General features: G+C 31.2%; 1 protein-coding gene across 1 annotated transcript; it reads left to right on the top strand.

Moving 5' to 3' along the window:
• The first annotated feature begins 4,213 nt into the window (after nucleotides 1–4,213).
• LOC143554256 (uncharacterized) lies at nucleotides 4,214–4,735 on the top strand. Its single transcript, XM_077044057.1, has one exon. The coding sequence runs from the start codon at nucleotides 4,214–4,216 to the stop codon at nucleotides 4,733–4,735; it is 522 nt and encodes a 173-aa protein (XP_076900172.1).
• The last annotated feature ends 19,990 nt before the right edge of the window (nucleotides 4,736–24,725 follow it).

Genomic DNA, 24,725 nt, shown 5'->3' with positions numbered 1-24,725 from the left:
ACGAACTGGCAAGTGAACCGGTCGACTTTAGTACAGCTAAGTAAGTCCGGATATCGAACCCACAGACTCTTTAAATTACGTAAATTAACTAGACTAGACTAAACTACACACACGACTATTTATTCATTATTATTGGGAGGGGGGGTTTACTAAAAACTAATATTAAACTAATTAATAAAACTAAAGACGACTTAAATCTAGACTTAATTCAGATGATAACGAACAACCACCTAGGCTCGAATCCCTAATGAATCAATTATCAAATAGTTGGAAAATGCTAAGTTATGGAACCGGGATCTTACACTATTTACTTAATGGGAAACCGAACAGGACACTTGACCCTTCTTAAGAAGACACCTATGGAATCCTAATAAGCTATTAAAATTACTGGTTTAATTAGACTTGCTTACAATTGCTAATTTATTTTATGACAAGTACTTCTATAAGAAATCCTACCTTACAGCGCGAAAATCAAAGGGAGTTTAAAGAATTCACTAGACTAGATAGACAAGGCAAATAGACCAAACCTAGACAAACTCCTTACAGATAACTAAATCTAGTAATTCATCAACCAAAACCTATTACATAATCTATCACCTTACAACTATTTAGATTTGCAGCACACTTAGGTCTACTTGATTCATTAATATTTTCCTATGGTTTTATTGCAAATTAACCACAAACCAGTCAAAAACACACAGTAGATGACCTAACAGAATCCTATTATATGATAGATAATCACCAAAGAAACTATGAAACAATAAAACACACTAGACAATCCTAAGCACACATATGCATCGAACGAATAACAATAAACCTCTTACTTGATGATAAATCCAAAAACGAAAACAAAATCCAAACCAAAATCAACAAAAGTTCATCATAAAGCCTAGGCGGTCTAAGGGTTTAGCCAACAACCATACTCAAGAAAAAACCAAAATAAATAAGTTCAAATAATAAATTCATGACGAGTACAATAAATTCAAACCGAATAATAATATTGTTTGGATGAGTAGGTGTTGAATCCGTGCTTGCTTCTCTATTGTGTGACCAAAGGTGGTCCCCAAATCCATCTGACGTCCTACTCCAGCCGTTGGCGGCTGCCTTCTTATTAATTTTCGTTCACAGGTTTACATCAATTTTCCTTTTTTATTAAGAACAAAGTCGGTAAACAAGAATAATAATCATTATTTTGGGCTTGGTGTCTCTACAAGTGGGCCCAATCTCTCTTTTCTCTGTTTATTTATTTGTCATGAAAAAACTTTGTAAAATATAAATTACCAGGTCTAGAACCCATGTAATACACGGAATGATATAAATATAAAAGTATAAATAAATTTAAACATGAAGTACATAATGTAATTGGAAAATTGTATTACATCTATATTTCTATCTATACTATATGTACAAAGAAGCTTTGTATTTACAATATACAAATTTGAAAAAAATAACAAAATGTAAATAATGTAAAAACACTAATGCAATTGGAAAAAAAACATTTGACCTATAATCATTTAATGCCTTAATAAAACAATGAAAATTACATAGTACCATTGGAAGAATATATTATTTCAATTTCTATGTTCACCAAGTATGCGACTTAAACTATATGCAACTTTAAGTAACCATAACATTATTCATGGTGTATGTATTGTAACTATTAATAAGGTCTACTCAATCCTTTTGAGATTAACATGAATTTCAAAATTGAGATTCTTTTATAAATAATGATATTGTTTTGCTTAGTATCCTAGCATGTGGTATAATGATACACTCTCTCAACTATCTTTGCACTCCTCGTCAAAACTTAAAAATTAAACGGAAAAAAGACCATACATCAACTTTTTACATCCAACTTGTGAGAAACAAAAACCAAAAACGATTATGCTCAACCCGAACTGTTTTCCTTGAACCTGTTATCACTTACAACAGGCACGACCCATTCATGTTTCTAAGAAACACAACACCATCATAATAGCAGCTGAAACAAAATCCAAGTTCCCACCCAAGGGACGTTGATCTCAAAGGGTCCTTCTAGAATCTCTGTCTTGTAATACGAAGAGTTTGCACAACCACGATATATGGCAGGCTTTAGTCTTCCCATTGGTCCCATTGGTTTTTTGCATAGTCAGACTACCAACAATTAGAAATTTAAAACATTAACTCGGATTTTGTTTTATCTCAAAAAGGTCAACCGGTGAAAGTCATCATAGCTATATCATTTCTTCAAAAGTTAATAAATTAATGCATCAGTTATTTCATTTATTTTTCAAGGCTAAAGAATTCGCGGGTTGGGGTTGTTCAACCCGTATTAAAAGAACAATCAGTTTCAATAAAAACTATTTTGACCTGGTACACGAACTTTATAGAAATAACCTCACATTGTAATATCAACTTCAACTTTTATCTAATCTAACTAATCCTTAAACTCCCTCGTAGTACTGCAAAGATAAAAAAAAACTAAATTAGCCAAATAAACTTTTTTTTTGTTAATAGTTAGTCAATCTATGAATTAATCTATTGATGGAGAAAGTATGAACACATTAAATTTCAATGTTACAAAAGTATGTATGCATTAAGGGTGTGTTTGAGAATTGATTATTAAAACTGCTTATTTGTCTATGCTTCTTCTTCAATAAACAGCTTTAAACTCCTTGTCCAAATAGATTATATCAAACACAGTTAATCAATTAAGCACTAAAAATAACTTATCATGGTATCCAAAGGCAATTAGCACATGATAATCTTTAAACTCAACTATTAGTTTGATATGGTAATTTGTTCAAAAATGAAAAAGTTTCATATGGCCATACATGTACATATTATTTTAAACCCAATCCTATCAGCCCTACTTTGTCAAATACTATTCTCAAATCCAAACCCTTAACCAACAGTTTCTTTCTGGCATATGCAGTTAACAGAAAAGATGCAAAATCAAATAAAAAAGCAAATGTGCATAATCATCGGTTACCTCTCAAACTTATAGCTGTCATCATGTTCAGTAATAAAAGTTTGTGAGAAAAAAAAATTCTATTCAATTCACTGTCAATCCAGATGCCTGCCAATGGAGAAGAATGGAAGACCGAACAATTTGATTAGAAAAACAAAAAACTATCTTATTAATACCTTGAAGATTGAAAACAGATTCCTGAGAACAGTGAGATATCTAGAGGTTACGGTTTCAAATCAAATCCTAATTAACGACTGAAATCAAGATTCGATGGATTCTTTAGAGAGATAATTAGACGAGCCACAATTAGAGAACGATGAAAATTAGGGTTTTGCCTTCTTATGTTAACGGGCCATAAGATGATATAGGATCCGTAAGAAAGTAATCATATGACCCGAGTCGATTGTAAATGGGTACAGAAAGCTTTGGGCGGGAAAAGAAGTGTTTGGAATTATTTTACTTTATTAGAACAGGTAGATGGCTTCATTTTGAGTTCACGTAACATCGGCTTGCATTCTAAATCTGGTGGATTTTAAACTTGTTTGGCCATTCAATAATTCTTCAACATCAGCACGTACATGGATTCACTGATAAAAAAAACATGAATTAGTTCACGTACATAAGATATAATTATAATATAAACTTGATTCAAGTAAGATTATTTTTCTTTATTTGATCAAATCTAATTTATGTTTAGTGTTTAAGGATTGATAATACTAAGTACAATGATATTTTTATTGTTCAACTATCGACACAAATTTAGTAAAATTAGTCCATTTTAGCTCGTTAACTTTTGAACCTTTTAAAAACCTATATTTGAACCAACTAAGAATAATATTAATTAAGAATCTAATTCAAAAGTAAATAAAGTGTAGAAAATATTTATATAATAATTGTATAATTTAGCCCATATCATATATCATGATGGCAGTTGATTATATTTCTAAATGGGAAGAAGCAATTGCCACCAAGACGAACGACCATACCATTGTTTGCAAATTTGTTCAATCAAACATATTTTCACGTTTTGGTGTTCCTCGCATTATAATTAGTGATGGAGGTTCACATTTTAAAATTTTTAACTTTGGAAAATTGCTTAAACGGTATAGTGTTAACCAACGTATAGCCACTCCATATCATCCTCAAACAAGTGGCTAAGTAGAGGTTTCTAATAGGCAAATCAAAGAGATTTTGCAAAAGACGGTAGGGCCCGATCGTAAGGATCGGTCAAACAAGCTAAATGATGCATTATAGGCTTACCGTATGGCTTTTAAAATGCCTACTGGAACCACCCCTTATCGGTTGGTTTATGGGAAGGGGTTTCATTTACCTGTTGAACTTGCCCATCGTGCGTTATGGGCGGTTAGGAATATTAATCTAGATTATGAGTGTGTAGGTAAACAAAGGAAGTTAAATTTGTGCGAGCTAGAGGAGTTGAGAGATGAAGCGTATGAATGTACATCAGCATATAAAGACAAAATGAAGAGAGTGCATGATGCTAAGTTGAGGAGAAAGACGTTTGAGGAAGGTCAAAGAGTTTGGTTGTACAACTCGCGATTGAAGCTTTTCCCGGGAAAGCTAAAGAGCAAATGGACGAGACCGTATCAAGTTAAGAGATTTGGAAGGTTTGGTGAAATGGAAATTGAAGACTTTGATTTTCATGTGAGGCAAGTTGTCAATGGACATCGATTGAAACCGTACTTAGAAGACACAGACTTGAACAAGAGCATACACGAGTCGGAGGTTTGTTTCATTGCAGAGGAACCAACGTATTCGGTTGACTAAGAACCAAGAGGTGTCTAGCTGTAGACACTAAATTCATCACTAGCCCGGGGGGGGGGGGGGGGATATGGCTCTGTAAGTGTATATTTTGTAATATGAGTCTATAATCGTTTGCCTCGAGTGTTTAGTGTACCGCAAAAATGGACTGTGGGGAAGATGCAACGCAGAGTGTTCCTTTGGCGTGTTGGTAAGCAAAATATTTAGTAAACAGAGTGCCAGATATGTATTATAAGTTTCCATGTTGAAAAAATGGTTAAGGGAATCAAGAAAGTTAAACATTTTGAAAGATAGAAAAAGTTTCAACATCTAAAATCGTCAAATTTTTTGTAAAAACGGGCGTTCGCGCGGCGTGGCAGAAGCAAAATTTCAAAAAAAAAAAAAGAAATAATATCATAATGCAAGTTGCAGCTGGGGCCACACCTGTTTCAACCCTTATCTCCCTACCAACACCACCTCCAGCTATCTACCTATCATCATCATCAATTTTTTTCTCATCACTGTCCTTTCTCATCATCATCATCATCATCATCATATCCCCACCGCCACCATATAGCCTCTCACCACAGTCAACGCCACTCACCCTCACAACCTCTTCAACATTCCCAAACTTCATTCATCCGCCATCACCATCATACACCGTCACCGCCTTTAATCTGATTTTTGTCGTTTGGCTACGTGTTTACTCGACCTGAGGTGTATGTGTTGCATGAGAGTTCGCTTGAGGGAAAGAAAAAGATAAGTGTGTGGATGTGATGGTCGGGTAAAAGTCGTGTTTATTATTGTATTAATTGTTTAATATTAGTTTAGATATTATATGAACTTTGGTACTTCAAGCATGTCTACGTGTTTCAGGGTACAAGACATTAAGGTTGTTTATTGGGGGTGATTTACGGGCTTGGAACGAAGACTTAGAAGAGTGGAAATGGTCGGCACGCTTTCTTATGCAGAAAACAAGAAGAAAAACAAAAGATCTTGTCAAATGTCCCTTCGCGCGATGTGAAGATGTTAAAAATCAACCCCAACTAATTTTTCCTTCGCGCGACACGAAGGACTTAGCCTAACACCATTTGCACGATGCGAATCTTTATCAGACGAGAAATAAAACCTAACTTTTAATATAATTAGTTTTGAGCCCCCATTAGAGATATCATTCATTCCAACAATCAGAAAGAAGCCCTAGGACGATTTTCCACATTCCGAAGCCTCTGGTTCGTCAGTTCATCGCATGCTTTCGTCCTTTTATCATATTGGCGAATTCTTCGTGATGCCGATGTCAGGCTAAAACCATCGTATTCACTTTAGGCTAGGTTTTTGTGTATCCAACTTTGATCAGATTCTATGTTTTGAATGATTATCAACTTGATTGAATGTTCTTTAATCTTGTTGTACATTACAAATTGATTGTTTAAACAGTTTGTGCTTTTGATTATCAAGTTTTGCATCACTTTTCTGGTTGTGTTCATCAACATTTACGGTTAGCTCTTATGTCATTGAACCAATAATCGTTAGCCATTGTTTATAATTACATAAGAAATATATATATATATATATATATATATATATATATATATATATATATATATATATATATATAGGATCAAGATCATGAGAGAACTAATTTTTCCTTCGCACGACACGAAGGATTTAGCCTAACACCGTTTGCACGACGCGAATCTTTATCAGTTGGGAAATAAAACCTAACTTTTAATATAATCAGTTTTGAGCCCCCATTCGAGATATCCTTCATTCCAACAATCAGAAAGAAGCCCTATGACGATTTTCCACATTCCGAAGCCTCTGGTTCGTCAGTTCATCGCATGCTTTCATCCTTTCATCATATTAGCGAATTTTTCGTGATGCCGATGTCAGGCTAAAACCATCTTATTCACTTTAGGCTAGGGTTTTGTGTATCCAACTTTGATCAGATTATATGTTTTGAATGATTATAAACTTGATTGAATATTCTTTAATCTTAGAAGTTTTCATGACGCGAGAAGTGCAAGAAGTTCTTCCAACCAATCATATAATTTTCTTTTTATTTTATATTAATTATTTACTAGGGCATATTTGTAAAATTTATATGCTTTGTTTTTGGTAACCAATAAATAAGTTAGGAGTCTCACACATAATTTTCTTTTTATGTTTTTTATATTATATTGATTGTTAATTTTTCATTATTTCAAAATTATTTTTATAGTTCTCGGTTTTTATAATAAAATAATAACAACTAATTTCGTATAATTATCCCTACACATTAAAAATATATGCTACACATAAATGTTAACAACATCCTACATATCATACAACATATCATACACATTAAAAATACATGCTACACTTTAGTGTCACCAACATATCCTACGTATCATACAACATTACCTACACATTAAAAATGCATGCTACACATCAATGTTAACAATATATTCTATACATCATATAACATATCCTACACAATAATTAATCAACATATCCTACACATTTGTAACACCCCGACCAAAGGCGGCGGAACATGCCAAGGTGCAACGGATTTCCCAAAAACACAAGACACTATTTAAAATGACAATATTTATTCAACTCATTTTATTTCAACAAATCAATAAACAACACATCTCGTCCACACAAAAAAGTTAAATACAAGTAGCAATTACGTTGTTTGTTTTACTAATATCCTAATAGTCTTGGTAACGTTTTCGTCAAGTCCTCGAGTCAACAAGAGTCATACCTGTAACATTTCATAGAATAAAGTTTGTCAATACAAAGGTTGGTGAGCAATTCATAAGTTTGAGCATATAAGTACATAGTAATAAGAAGCCACAAAACTTGTATACGAAACAATAAATAAAAGCAACAACTTGGATAAATTGACAATCGCTAATAGAATTACGTTAGCGCCACCTAGCTACAAGGGGTTGCCAATTAGTCTAGGATTTAATAAATTATCGTTAATTGCGTTACGTTAACGACACCTTGCTACAAGGGGATGCCAAGTAGTCTAGGATTTATAGATTCAACCAACCGAAAGCGATAAACACATAGGCATATAAGCATAGAACACCAAATCGAGCAAGTATTTAAGTAATGTATACAATCACGTTTGTGGGTTTAAGATTCATGTAAATAAATCATTTAGTTTGATAAGTATGAAATGTCACCCCAAAAAAAAGATGGAAAAAGGGGTATGAAAGTACTCTCCTCGATTGATGAACCGAGAAATAAATAGATAAATAAATGAAGCTAGAACGGTAAACGAACAGATCCGACTTGAAACGATAAACACCTTAGCTAAATTAAATAATGTAATATATATTAATGAACTTGAAACCATAATGAAACTATATTGGAAACATTGAACGAGGAGGTTCGGTTATTAATCGGGTTACCTGTTAATTTGTTAACGATTAGGGACTCGTACTTAATTGATAATAGAATATTATTTTATTGGGCTTTTAAATAGCTAAACCAATATTAAAAGAAACAAGACGGGTTTTAAATCAATGGTTCGGCTTTTATAAAAAATGAATCGGTAATAAAGCTTATCATAATATTATTAAAGATAAATATAGTAATGATAATAATGACTATAAAATTATTATCTATATATATATGTACATATATTGATATATAAGATAATAATGATAACAATAACTATTTCTAATAATACTAATATAGTATAATAATTATAACAATCCTACTATACTATTAAAACAAATTAGTTTGCCTCCACATGGCCCTTTTCTATTGGACAATTACCTTTCTTTCCAAATATATCTTACACTTCTCTATTTTTCTTACCAATTAAATGAGTCAAAAATAAATTCAATTATTAATAATTAAAATAGTTAATGTATGCATTTAACCAAAACCCGAATTCAAAGTCAACTTAATGTGTCTAATTTTGTAAACATGAATTATTTGAACAATTACTGTTTTATTGGTTCAAGAAGGTCTAAATACAATTGAAATTTCTTATGTAATTATTTAATACTGCCACCTAACAACTATTTTAATTAGAGAAATAGATTGGTCAAATATTTTAATTAGGGAAAGGTTCTAAATACAACTTTTTAAATAACAAACATAAACAAATTATTATTGTGAATCTATTTCATGTATTTATAATACAATTTAAACAAATTTAAACAAATTCCACTTAATTAAAATAGTTGTTAGGTGTCGTGAAATTGTATTTGATTAGGGAAGGGTCTAAATGCAATTTCCCTAAATATAGATGTTTCTTATGTCTCGAAGCATTAAATAAAATTTCACCTAAATACATGAATTATTTGAACAATAGTTGTTAGGAAAGGTCCTAACAATACTAACTTACCTAACAACTTTTTAAGGATTTCAATTTGAATTCAAAGTCAACTTAATGTGTCTAATTTTGTAAACACGAATTATAATATAATTTAATTGATATGAGTTATGAGTTATTATTATTATTATTTTGTTATAAATAAATCCCTAATTAAATTCTCTAAATTGACTATATTTATTATTCGGTTATTATACAAAAATCCCTAATTACATTCTTTAAATTTACTATATTTATTACTACCAAATTAAGTAAATATCAATTATCAATTACATTCTTGAAATCCCTAATTGTATTCCCTAAATTTACTATATTTAGATCTTTCCTTTTTATCTAACAATTCAAACTTTCTAACAAAATCTGTTTATCTATATATACTATAACCCGAATAAAGAAATTCTCACACTTCTCACTTCGTTACTCAAAATTCATATTTGTGTCATTCTTAAGGTTTAATTTTCTTCATACGGATAAATTTTTTTATATTTATAATTTTATTTGTTTTCTTCAAAGTATAAATATTAATTATTGAATCCTTAATCTTTGCTTGAATTTTATTTTTTCTCACACAGCAACATTGAAGCATCAAACAGTACCATGTTCAAGGATTTGGATGCTTCCAACAACGACTGTGTACTGAAGGTTCGTATATTCAGGCTATGGTGTTTGAAGGACAACTATGCATTAATCGTATACTCAGACTATGACTTGAATTCAACACAATTTATGTATATTTTAAAAACTTTTAAAAGAACTTCTATATTTAAAAAAGTAAAATAAAAATATGATTTTCTTTATCATCCTATAATATATTGTAGTAATGCAACACTATTTTCACTACAAGTCTTTTTTTTATTGATTTTTGTTAACGTTATAATTTATTTGATTTCATTTGATTTTTGTTAACTCTTTACTCAATCTGAGTACTCATTTTTTTCTTTTCATGATCAATTATGTGATTCAAAAGGGGACATGAAGGCATTTTAAGATCGTGTAAGGATTCTTTTAGTTTTTTTTTTTTGCATTTGCTACTATTAATGCATTCTACGTCTTAATTAGTTTTACGTTATCAGCCATCACCTAATTGGTGTAGCAGTTTCGTTTGCTAGAAAGGCATATGGATAGGTAGTGCAAGGTTTACCATTGGAAGCTTCTTGGTTGACAATCATTAGGAGATTAAATATTCTTGAGGTAATTACTCATATTGGAAGTTTAATCTCTATTATGCCTTGAAAGATATTGGAAGGATTAATGTTGAAGTTCATTATGAGAAATGTTAATTAGTGTATCTACGTTTCATATATGTAGAAAGTATCATGACAACTTTAATTTGCAAATCTGACATGATTATGTTTAATGTAGATGGAGCTTCCATTGTACAAAATTCTTGCATAATGAAGTATAACCAAAAGATACACATCAATTTGGTTAACATAATTTTTATGTGGCATGCTACATGGTATTAAAGGAATGCTGTAGAAATACAAAATAATGTAGAAGAAATTCACCTAAAAAGTAATAGATAAATGTTTTCATTTGTAAATTGTTTACATTACTTTCCTATTCTTAAAACCAAAGTTAGGATTGGATGAGTTATAGTAACTTTACACCAATCATAAATCATGTAACTTTATTTTTTTGAATTTGATTTTTAATTTGTTTGAAGCTTTAGAACTAATGTTATTTGTACTATATCATGATTATGCTATCATATTAATTGAAATATATTTGACATTAAATATGGTATTAAATAAATAACTAATGCATTAACTTTGCAAACCTTTTAAAACTTACACAATCAATTAAGTTTGTATATTTGGAAACAATTTAGTAGTAGTTATTAAATTAGTTGTTTTGTAATTAAAAATGAATGAAATAATATCTCCATGTTTACATTTCAAATTTTTTGTACATTTGTATATAATAAAAATTTATAACTTTTAAAACTTACAAAATCAATTAACTTTGTATTTTTGGAAACAACTAATTATTAGTCAATAAATTGGTTGTTTTGTTTTTTAAAACGAATGCAATAACATCTCCAGGTTTACATTTTTGATTTTTTTGTATATTTGTATATAATAATAATTTATAAACTTTTATTTTGGAGAAGTATTTACAACTTTTATGCATTAAAAATCTTTGTATTTTAACTTATATGATAATTCATATAGCCTCAAAATATATTTTTTTAGGATTAATTTTAAATGTTAATTTAATTATTAAAATGTTAAATTAGATTTATATAACTATATTAAGTATGGTATATGATATATTCTCTAATTTCATTCTATAGTTTGAATTTTAAATAAGTATATATATATATAGGGGATGGTTCAAGAGAGAAATCAAATTAATGCAAGAAGTGTAAGAAATGAATTTGTACAATTGATTATGTTTGATCTATAGTTCATAATGATAATGGCAATCTTGTAATAAATAAGCAAATCATTTATAGGATTTTAATATAAAAAGGGTAATTTTGTCTTATTGTTTTGTAACAAACGTTTTATAATCAATGAGTTTCTAAAATTATGATGATAAATCTTATTTAATGCTTATTTTCCATAATCTTCCAATCACAAAATTCAAATACGTACCAAGATTTGTCCTTATCTTATTTTTTTTTGTCTCAGATTACTAAAACACACGATGGTGTTCATGTTGAAACATCTACATTTGCGATAAGATTAAAAAATAGCGTGATTCAAGAAGTTATTTCAAAAAATTTTGTTTTCTTTAACTGCGATTTCGTAACAAAAAATGACTTCAGTGAGAGTGTAGGGTTGCATTCTTTCTGTGTAGGTATAGTTTTGATCCTTTGTATATTTTATAACAAATAGTGGTTGTTCACAAATATGATAAGATACATAAACTGTGTAGGATGTTTTTTAATTTATGTAGGATATATTCAAATACCAATGAAAATACTTTTCTACTTGTGTAGAATGTATTCAACTTATGTTGGGGTATTGTTAATGATAATGTTTTATTATATTGTTTAATTCAATTAATATTTGCATAAGATATATTCAAATACCATTGTGTATAGGTTCTTTAATTTTGTATAGGAAGGGTTATCTATTTTCTTAGATTTTTTATTTGTGTAGTATGATTAACACTTGTGTAGGTTGTATTCAAATACCATGGTGTATGGATTTATTAAATTTGTGTAGAAAATGTTATATGAGTTCTTTAATTTAGTGAAGGAAGGGTTATATGTTTATTTAGAGTTTTTATGTGTGTAGTATGATTAATACTTGTGTAAGATATATATTCAAATACAACTTTATATTATGGATATGTGTCAAAACACAAAAATTACTATTTGTACAATTAGTTTGTTTTATTTGTTCAAACGTGTAGAAATGTATATTTTGGATTATTGTTTAAAAATGGATTCTTGGGACGTGAATACTAAAACAAAAGTTTGAATGAAAATATCTAAATTAAAAACCATTAAATTAAAAAAATAATAACTGTACAATTCAATCGGTTAGCATTATATAGTAATAATTCCAAATATAGAACAAACAACTTTGACTAATATAACCTTGTAATTAACTAAAAGAAAAAATAAAAAGAAAAATTTTGATTGGTTGAAAGAACTTCTCATACTTCTTGCAATAACTTGATTTCTCTCTTGAATTTAAACCTATATATATATATATATCAAATCAATATGAACCATTTTTACATTAAAAATCGTTTGACTATTAGTAATAGCATTAATTAGATAAATTAGATATGAACTTTCATATATATTTTTTTTGCATCTTTAAAAATCTTTCAAATTTATATGAAATTGATAACCTTAAATGCAATCGAGAATAATATTTCTTCTTTGATTAACTAACCAAAAATATTTATGTTATTACCTCCATATATATACTTTCAGTTTCACAATAAATTTCACCCCACGTATTTTCATCAATTAAATTATGAAATTTCACAATTTTTTCCGTAAGGTTCATTTCTATTTTTATATTTGCAAACATATATAATCTAATTTTACATTCGTTACTACTTACACATTCTAATTATTATTTATAAATATTTTATTTACACATTTTTTTGTTAAGTTAATTATATAACAGGGTAACTGAAATCAAGCTTATGTCAGAAAGACTGGTATTCCAAAGTATAATGTTTATCTTGGTGCGAACAAGGCGTTGATTTTTATTAAAACTTCACTATGAATCTATGATTAAAAAAATTTCCATTTAAATTGAAAGGAATGCACTTTTCATTTACAGTTTGTTTTGCAATGACCATTAATAGAAGTTAAGGTTAGTCTCTAGCAAGAGTTGGCATATACTTGAGAGACACGTGTTTACACATGGTCAACCTTTTGTTGCTTTATCAAGAGTGATGCGTATAGATTGTATTAAAATGCTTATATAAGACAATGAATGTAAAGTTACAAATAAAACAACAAATAAGGTTTATAAGGAAGTATTTAGTAATTTATGAATTTTACATTTTCAACTATTGATTAAGTTTCTAAGAATTGTACTTTGAATGTTATTTTAGTTTAACTATATGTTTGACAATCATGTGTTTTCGTACAAATATTATTTACAACTAAACATCATATTGCCGTCCAAAAAAAACATATTACAAATTATGTTGTCATTTCAGATTACGTGTGTTTGTTAGACTATTTCTATGTTTTCACACACGGGTCAATAATCTAGTAATTATTATTAATAATACCTATAATAATAGTTAGAGAATAAAATCTTGGTATAAATTTTTAAGGTGTTGTTGATAAAAATAGTAATAATAATAAGTAATATTTATAGTAAATAATGATACCACCCTCGATGTTGGTTCGAGTTCTAAACGAGTTCACAAAATAAATATAATAATATTATTACTAGTACTTAATGATAAAATATGATTTTAATAGATAATAATATTATGACTTTTAATAATATTAACAACAACTTTTATATTTATAATAATAATGACAATAATAATATTACCAGTTAATAAATATAATAGTAAGTTACACAAAATAATACTAATAAAAATCTTAAGTAGTAATATTAGTACTAATAGTAACCATTATTTGTTAAGTATATAAAAAATATGATAATACCAAAACCGGCCTAGGATGAGACGTGAACCCGAGACCTCTAGTTTATTAACTAACGCACAAACCAACCGAACCAAAATATCAATTGTTAATTTAAACCCATAAGAACATAACATCTCCATTTCCCGTGTGTTCATCTTTTCCCCAAATCAAAAATAACTCCATACTCAAACCAACTCGTTTCAAAGACTATAACCGATACACAAACCACTTATTAACAATTTAAATATGGAAATCAATATATGAAAACTAATAATACCAAAACCCCAAATTAATTTACCTATTAACTGTTCCCGAGTCGTGGATCTATACCGGGAAGTAAACGAACCGAACCCGCTTGAGACGAAGCAACAGCAGCCGCCGAAAAACAAAGGCCGAGAGAGAGAGAGAGAGCTGCGAGAGAGAGAGATAACACGGAGAGAGAGGGAGAGAGAGAGAGAGATAGAGTGAGCCGAGAGAGATAGAGAGAGAGAGAGAGAAAGCCGAGAGAGATAGAGGGAGAGAAAGCCGAGAGAGACAAAGAGGTAGAGGCACGGCGGCCCGCTCTCCGGTCGCCGGAAAATCGACCCGGAGAGGAAGGGGGGCGGTGGTGGTGCGTCTGGGCTCGCCGGAAAGACGAGGAGGGTTAACGGAAGGTGAGGTGGTGGCCAGAGGTGGTGTTAGCCGGGTTGCCGTCGCCGGAGGTGGTGGCCGGAATTCGGCGCCGGAAAGAGGAAGAAGAAAGGGGGAGGCGGCTGTGTATATATGTTTAGGTTTAGGGTATTTTTCTTTTTATATGTAACATACATATTTACATAATGGCCCTCCAAGTTTCCATCAATGTTTAATGTGAGTTTAAAAGATTCCAAGGCTTATAACGAGTTTACGAAAATCATTTTAAACCCTCTATGTTTTCTTAACGACACTATAATATGACAAACATCGATAATTATGGTCGAGGTATATAATAATATTATACAATAATTAAATAAGGTTTTAAAAGTATTGAGTCGGGTTTACAATATGAAAGTTTACAAAACGAATAAAATCGAGACTCAAATTTGATGAATGTCACAGTATCCCCAACTTTTTGAAAATTTCGTCCCGAAATTGAAATAAACTTACAGAAAAGTAATTATTAACGATTGTTATCTTTAGTAAGATAATTGCATGAACAAATTTTAAGCAAACGAATAACGTCAAATCAAACACAGACGGACTCCTTAAGAAGAACTAAATCTAGCAATCCTGACAAGCAAAGATCTATCAATAACCTATCACCTTACAGCTTTCTAGGCTAGCAGCTCACTTTTATTTGTTTAGTTGATTTTATCGTTTCTATGATTTTAATCGATATCAATCACAAACTAGTCAAGAACACATAGTAAATGACCTAACAAAACCCTATTCTATGAAACATTCAACAAGGGCAATGTGAAACAATAAATCCAAGTAAACAAAACCAAGCAATCAAACGCATCAATTAAATCAAACTCAACAATTTACTTAGAACATACTATCTATAACGAAAAGAAATCCAAACAAAATCAAACCGAACTAAGGTTCATCACGACCTAGGTAGTTTATGGAATTTAACCTAACATCATAAAGTCTAAATCAAACAAAATAAATAAAACTGGAAACATGGTGAATATCTAATAAACGACAGATTAAAGGCGATAAAACCCGTAATCTCCAAACGTGAACGTGTAACTCTTCACCAACTGTCCTCTTGCCTTCAGAATCACCCCGAAACTCGAAAATATGCTCCAAGAACTCCCAATTTCGGCTGGTGGCTTCAGCTTATTTTCAGGTTTAAGTTAAAGATGTTTAAATACCCAAAACAAGGCCCAACTTGAAGCAAAAACAAAATAAAAATACTCCTGCACTCCCTAGGCGCCGCGCGACCATGAAATGAAAACCTGGCCGCGCGGCATGGCGTGTTCCACCAAGGGGGCTGGTCAGACCGATTCTCTAATCTGATCCTTCCTGACGCATTCCAAAACTTCGTTTCGGCTCTTTTTAGCTCGTTTTTCGCCCTTTTTTATCACGATCAACTTCCAATGCCTACAAAACACAAAAGTGTTAGCAGTATACAAATCTCGACTAAAAACGAACAAAAACTATTAAAATTTTAAATAAAATATACACGGGAAACATAAACATTTAGTATTATATCTTTACATTTGTACCTTATGCATTGGAAATTGTAAATCCCTTAAAACAAATGTCTTAATTTGCCCTTGTTTGGTATATTATATATAGTAAAGATAAAGATAACTAATATACCATAATAATTATCTATTTAAATCAAATTACTATGATTGAAAAATATTAAGAATTCATTTATTTTTATAACTTATTTTTTGTCTCTTGAATTTTTGTCCTACACAACTATAATTATTCATACGTTAAAAATTTTTTCTATCCAAAACCAATTTCTTCGAACTCAATATATATTAATCCATCAACACGTAGTTACATTGTGATAAATAATACAAAAAACTATTTTACACGTTTTTGCATTAATAACAACAAAAAACGATACAACCTACATAAAAACATATAGCCTACACTTGTTCTAAGAATAAGAAAACATATAACCTACACAAAAATTCATCATCAATAAAATACACACGCACACAAAAACATATAACCACACATGGAAATTTTATCCTACACAAATACAATTTATTCATACATTAAAATTTCTTTATATTTAAAACCAGTTTCTTCCAACTCAACTTATCAATATCCATCAACACGTAATTACATTGTGATGAATAATACAAAAAACTATCTTATCTCATGTTTGCATTAAATGTGAAATATACAACATACACAAAAACATATAACCCACACTTGTTCTAAGAATAAGAAAACAAATAACCTACACACGTGTAGGATATGTGTATCTTTGTGTAATTTATATAATTGTTGATGTCGAATTAAATATGTAAGTTGTATGTTTTTTGTATTTGCTCAAATCAAGTGTAGGTTATATAATTTTATGTAGGTTGTATATTTATTGTTTATATTTAATGGACACATTTGTATGACATTTTTTAATTATTTATGACAACAGTTTTTCTAGATATATCAATTTAAAAGAAAATTATGTTTGATATTTATTGTTAAAAATTACGCATTGATATATGCTAATAAATTGAGTGGAAAGATTTTTTTTTTAATATAAAGAACTAGTAGTACATGAATAAATTGTATTTTTGTTTGATAAATGAAGATGATGTAAATAAGTTATAAAACTAAATTAGTTTATTTATTATTTTAATTATTATAGTTTAATTAGGTAGATATATTAATTAAAGAGATATTTATTATAGTTATATTAGTTGTATTAATTGAAGTGAGAGAGATAACATTTATTGTTGCATTTACATATTTTTTCATTTATCTTTAATCTTTTAAAACATAAAATAAAACTAGTGACTCATATTCATTTCTTGCATTTTCTCGCAGTGATCCCATCTCTCTTCTTAACTTAAACATATATATATATATATATATATGAGAGGGTTATCCTAAAAATAAATAGTTTTAGAAAGACTAGGAATAAATCATAGTCATTGGATCATGTTAATCAATAGTTGAAATTTAAAATTACCAATAACCGACATAGTTTCCTAGAATTTTTCTTCACCATCATTTGTAATGCTAAATGTCAAAATTCTGTTGGTTATTTGTTAGGAAACTCTTTATTTTTATTTGAACAATTTTCTATATATATATATATATGTATGTATATATATATATTATATTATATATAAAACATTTTAGACGGAAAATATGGTATTTTAAGTCGCTGTTAACATTAAATATGGAGACGCCGTTAATTTTAATTCCCCTCACCTCAGGCAACGTTCCATGCTCTTCCGGCGACCTTCCATGCTTCTCCGGCGAGGTTTAATTAGGGTTATTTATAACGAAAACCGTTCCAATCACCAAACCTTACAGTCAAGCATCATTATAACCCCTAAGTCTCCAATCGACGTTAGATTAGGGTTATAAATGTTGAATCCGTCAACGACACTCCTTACCTGAAATCTTACACGCAATGTTAAATTAGGGTTATCTTCATGGTAGATGGTTTGCTGTAGTTTCTCCAGCCCCCACAATTGCAAAAACCAGGTGCGATGCTTTGGGTCTAAGATTCTATCGAAATCTTTTGTTTCTATGCATTTTGTGAAATTAATCAAACCATTTCACCGATGCAATCCAATAATTTTTAATTTGTATTATATGTTTTCTGTGGGGTATATCTTCACTTCGTTCCGGTTCATCAGAATTTAATGATTTCTATCATATAATCGTACACTGCTTTGTTTTGGTGATTGATGTGGCAAATAATGCAAATACAAAACAACACGTATTTTATCAACCCGTTTTACCCGTTAGCAAAAACATGTATCGGAGCGTTGACCCATTTATAAGTAAACAGGCCAAAATTGTTACTTATGTTCTTTTATAGCTGTCAAAAGGGACGGGACAGGTTGGTATTTATCTGTTGGTATGAGTTTTGGTCACAATGGTTTGTTTTAGAAAAAATATTACTTTTGGTTCGGTCAGGGATTCTTAATCCTTGCTAAAAAAACGGAGGATTTATATCTAATTCTCAATTCTATATATTGTAACTGGGATAATTAGGATTTAGGTTTATTATTACTTTTAATGATTAGACTTATTGTTATTTATACTTGAATATGTAAGGTAATTTGTCAGTTTATGTTTATCATTAAATCGGAATGGACTAATATTTGTTTGGATTTCAGTATTTAATTGAAATGAAATAAACATCCTCTTATTGCATACATGGAGTTTGGGCTAAAAACAATTACTAGGCGTGCTGGTGAATGGCGTCATGTAAGGAGTTAATGGTAAATGTTCATTTTCTGTTATGGTTATATTTCAAATGAAACATTCATTATAGGTTAACTTTTTATGATACTCTATATATAGTTCGAGGTGTGGGTGACTTTGGGTGATGCGCTTCATGTGTCTTTTTAATGAAAAAAACCACCAAATTTTACTCGGCGTTCGATATATTTATAGTATTATTTTGCCATTTAGATCTTTTGAATTGCTGTTTGGTAACCGTCATCTACATAATGACTGAATCGTATGGATATGAGGGAATGTTTCTAAACTTCCAGCCTTAGTTTGCTTTTTTTTAAAAATTACTTATATCTGCACTTGTGGATAAGGTTTATATATCGACACCTTTTTAAAACAAATACATTGGTTTAAGTTGTGGTTATGTGAATTTTATTATTTTGGTTTGCTGCTTTTAGTTAGGGGATCATGAAAGGCTGCATCTGATACAACTTATCTTTTGTCGAAACTGTGATGATAACAAATTCTTGCAATTTCAAATTGGTAGTCCTAAATACCTTAATAAAAGCCCATTAACTGTTATATAATTATTGTTAAAGAGACTTATATGACTCATCCAGAGTCAACGATAGCTGGTGTGTTACTGGAGCCATTTACAACTACGCGTAGCAACTTGTTACTTGCTACAATGTCTCAAAGTCAGTTGTGAGCTGATTTCGAGCTTATCTTTGTGCACATGAGATACATATACATATGTCTATAGTACAAGAGGAGTTTTACTATTATCATTGAACATGAGCATGATTCTATATGCACGTCCATTTTATTCCTTTTTCTTTTTTTTTTATTGAATATCATTTTTAAAAAAAAAATTCTTTGTAATCCTGTAGTGCTGCTTTTAAACTCATTATTTCTTAAATCTTTATTTTTTTTATCAGGCTGCCAAGAAACATTTGACACAGAGGATTGACTATTTTGATGGAAAAGTAAATCAGCATGTGGGAGGATATTAAAGTTCATTTCTGGTGAGGTATGTTTGTGAGGCCTAAAACAGGCATATATAACCATGTGTATATATAATTTTGCCATGTGTATATATTAAGCATTTCTTTCTATAACAGGTTTCGGGTCAGCTTACATGCCCTGTTAACAAACACGCCGGGTTCGAGTTGAACTGTTTCCATACAAACGGGTTGGCCCGTTGACCTGTTTAAATCTAAATATTTAAAAAAACTTTTACCCGAGAATAAATAGGCTGCAGTTTTTAAAATTTGAGCTCAGGGGGGTCGTTTTGTTTTAAGTTTTTTGGTTTATGGCTTTGTTTCGGTAAGGTCCTTTTTTGTTGTTGGTTTCGTTTCAGTTTTCTGGGTTTTGTGGTTTTTTGTGTGGTTTTTTGTTTAGTTTCGGTTTGGAATACAAATAGATTTTTACCTGTTTTCACAACCATGCATATATTCTGTACAAATAATTGATATAACAACCTCCGCCATGTATTAACATAAATACTTCACTAATATTTCCGTATGCTTCGTTTTCTCAATTCATTGCTATTTTATAGGGACGGCAACTTGCGTCATGGCCCAAAACACAAGCTGACCCTGAAGCAAAAAAATAAACAGGTTCCGGGTGAGCTTACATGCCCCGTTAACAAACAGGTCGGGTTCGAGTTGAACTGTTTGCATACAAACGGGTTGGCCCGTTGACCCTTTTAAATCTAAATATTTAAAAACAACTTTTACCTGAGAATAATGCAGTTTTTAAAATTTGAGCTCAGCTGGAGGTCGTTTTGTTTTAAGTATTTTGGTTTTTAGCTTTGTTTCGGTAAGGTCCTTTTCGTTGTTGGCTTCGTTTCAGTTTTTTGGGATTTGTGTTTTATTTGGTTAGTTTCGGTTTGGAATACAAACAGATTTTTACCTGTTTCACAATATTTTATGTACAAATAATTGATACAACAACCTCTGCCATGTATTAACGTAAATACTTCACTAATATTTCCGTTCTTATTTTCGTGTCCCTTTCGTATCCGTTCTGCTTAGTTTACTCAGTTTTTGGTTCTCGGTATGGTTTTAGTTTTCTTGGTTTCTGGTATCATTTCGATTTCGGGTTTTTTTTTCAACTTTCATTTTGTTTCGGTTTAAGTTTTTATGGTTTTGTTACGTTAAGATTTTTGTTTGTTTGTTTCGTTGCGGTTTCTTTGGTTTTGCTTTCGTTTCGGTATGGACCCCTGCTTCGAATATATAATTTTAAACGTGTTTGTTTTCAACATGTATCACAGAATTGCACCCGGAACACACATGTTAAATAGCAAGAGTGTACACCCGCTCGCTTCGTTGAACCCGTATCAAGGAAACTGGACCATTAAAGTCCGTGTCACGTCTAAAGGAACAATGCGCCATTACAAGAACGCACGAAGCGAGGGCTGCCTTTTTGCTGTTGAACTGACTGATGAAGACGTAAGTTTCACTAAAAACGTTGTTTATCAAGAGGTTCTTCACGACCGATGACATGCAGTTGTATACACCCAAACAATTGTCTACTATGTGGAAACACAACTTACTATTTTAGGCTTTAATAGTTTCTTTTTTGGTATTCATCTTCGTTGTTATGGTTAAGACTTTCAATTACTTATACATTTTTTTAGTTTAACTACAGCCTATAACATGATCGTCAACAAATGTTTAATTAAAAATACAACATTTGATAAGTTATTGAAACGCATATTTTATCTTTGGCTAATATTGTTGTCTAAAATTCTTGGTGTCATAAACTATACGAAAACCAAATTTTACTATCGTAAACTATACGGAAACCAGATATTACTATCGAAGATGTCCGTAACACAACGAGCCGCTACGAACTGAATCACAAATGTGTCCCCCCTGCAACGCGCGGGCACTCTTACTAGTATATATTTAAGTGTGTGTGTTGTGTTTCTGATCTTTTGTTTATTATGTTTCTGACTTTTTGTTTAGTTCGATCACATAATGGAAAGCAGCAAGCATTGCAAATCGGAAGGAATGAAGGATCATCTGACCAGATTGCAGATATGATTCTTTATACCGGGGGCTCGTGGGTCTATCATTTCGACAAAATTGAAGGGTACATAGGAGGCCAAAAACATCCAAACATTATACAGCTGCTTACATCATATGCTGTGCTTGTGGATCATTTGAAAACCGAATCGGGGATATCCTTTGAGAATGGGACGCGCATTTTCTACAAAGAACACTATCGGGAAACCACCTTTCCAAAGATAAGCTTTTTAGCGACTGATATAGCAGACGACTCGGATGTGACGAGCTTTCTGGCGTATGCTACTAGGCACATATCCGAACGCGTGGAATTTTATCTTGGTTGACATCCTCTCTTCCTTTTGCTCTATCGTTTGACTTTGGATTATGTTTAGGATTTCGGTTTTCTTACTTTTGGTTTGTGTGTTGGATTTGTATTTGAATTATGTTAAGTTAGTGTTTGTGATATAACTGTTACTTTCTAGTTCTGATCTCATATTGTCTTGTTCTTGGTGCTAATCTCATGTTTTAACATGTATGTGTCATGTGCGTATTTATCACTAACAGGTGTTAGTTTTTCCAAAATTACCAATCGGCTTTCTATGCAATTGACTCGAAGTGTTGTGTTGCAACTTTTACACCTTTGTTGTCCTTGCAGAAATATGGGAATGGACAGTGGCCCTGCTATTCCAGGAAACTGGGCCATGCTATGGAGTGGCCGTTTCCCATTACCAATCGGCTTTGGAGCAGATTGATGGGAAAGTGTTACCGGGGGCTGAAGATTAAGGCAGCAGTTTAATAGTTGTCCTCTTCTGCTTCGGAAAGAAACACGAATGAAGCATGCCGGTGTTTGTTCGTTTAACTTTAACCGAACAGACGATTGAACACAAACAGTTAAATGAACTAGCTTTTCTGTTTCATTTCGTGTGTTTAGTGTTAACCGGACAAACGATCGAACACCAACAGTTAAACGGTTTATTGAAGATACACTGTCAGCAGATAGTTTATTATATACTCCTGGCGTTACAATTACATTGATTTAAATTTGCAATTTTAATGATTTTTTTTTATTATGATTGATAGAGGCATGCTAGAAATTAGGGTGAAAATAATCTGTGTAAAGTTTCATATAGGAAGTGACACAATTTTTTCCAAGAAATTTGACTCGATACTATTTGAACTCGACAACGAGGGAAATCCAACACATTTGAGATATAAGAAAAGGCGCCCCCCTACTAAGTGGAAGAGATGTAGTTATTAGTCTTGCAAGACTAGGCCTGCCAAAATTAGACGGGTTGGGTTTAGGTCAAACTGATCCATTTTGGTTTGGATCAAAACGCGTCTTGATTAGCATAAGTTTAGGTCAAAAGGGGTCAATTTAAAACCATCACAAAATTCGAAAATTTGGAATTAAGGCTAAAAGTTAGGAACAAACAGGGAACTTGATAAGAAATTCTAAATGTTTCTTTATAGAATGCATTGTGTTGTTGACAAACTACAATCCATGTCATCAGTGATTCTTTATGATACACAACTCACTGAAATCACATAAAAAATGGCAATTGTACTTCAAATACAAAGTTCACAATTTGATGATGTGCTCTTAACTTTTGTGACATGCTTCTATAGTTCTTTCTTGATACACAACTCACTGAAATCACATAAAAAGTTCCTAAAGACGGTGGAGTAAGTAGTTTACCTTATATCAAGTTCAATCACGTTTGGTTTTTTTGAGTTGGTGATTCTTGTTAAGATTAATCACATGCATAAGATGTGAGTGTCTTAGGATAATTTTACCAGCCCACTGTTTTCCCAGTTTTGAAAATGACCCTGTGCATCGAAAGAGCACCTAAAGCGTTTGCATAAAACTTGAAATCCAAACATAAACTGTAAACATTATATTTTGACTTTGAAAGTCATACATTACTTTTTTACTATAAAAGTCAAACAACAACTTGAGTCTGAGAGTCGTTTTTTGACTTTGAACTAGACTGTGCCTAAACTGTTTACATCAAGATTTAGTCACTTGACATAGCTGCCCCTAAACGTTTACACTTAGTTTTATCCAGACCAATGATAGAAAAGGGCAAGATGGGAATTTCAAAAAGTACGAGTGTGCTGCAGAAAGACAATGCCAAAAGGTAGTTCACTTATGCCCTGTTTGTAAACAATTTAGCTTAGCTTTGTTCATTTTGTGTTTAGGTTAATTGCTTGCTTTTTGTTTTGCATTATGGCTTCATCTGTACCAGTTTCAAGCAAAAAAGGGTCAGATTATGCAAACACCCTTAAAAACAAATAAATGTGTTCTTTCTTTAAATTTCATCTATCAATATAATTTAGTTTTCTGCCTTTTTTAATAAATAATTTGTTCAATGTTTGGACCGGTTCAAGATGCAAGGATCCCATATTAGTTAAAAACTTAAACGGGCCGTGTTGGCGGGTTCAACCAGACACAAACTTGAACTCTGGGAAGTTTGGTCCTCCATAATTTTGCATACATGCTTTGAAGGGAAAAAAGCAGCCCGATTAGGGGACACCATTGTTGCATCATTAAAAGAGGACCCGGGGGAAAGTTAAAAATGGATTGGTGGTTTATGAGGTAGTGGTCTGTGACTCTGTGCAGTCATGCGGACCCTTACATATCTTAGATTAACATATGATTTGAGGTTATTGTTGGTTTGTGACAGGTTGACTTTGGTTTTGGCTATGGAAGCTTATTGGACTCATTATCTGATT

Source organism: Bidens hawaiensis, unplaced genomic scaffold (assembly GCF_021521415.1).
Source record: "Bidens hawaiensis isolate Kalapana, Puna unplaced genomic scaffold, B.hawaiensis_p1.1 tig00017570_1, whole genome shotgun sequence".
Classification (NCBI taxonomy): domain Eukaryota; kingdom Viridiplantae; phylum Streptophyta; class Magnoliopsida; order Asterales; family Asteraceae; genus Bidens; species Bidens hawaiensis.
Note: the sequence above shows the minus strand (reverse complement) of the source record. Positions and strands in the feature narration are given on the sequence as shown.

What these genes read in the sequence shown, in the direction of transcription:
- LOC143554256 (XM_077044057.1), top strand. Translation starts at nt 4,214, where the DNA reads ATGGCTTTTAAAATGCCTACTGGAACCACCCCTTATCGGTTGGTTTAT.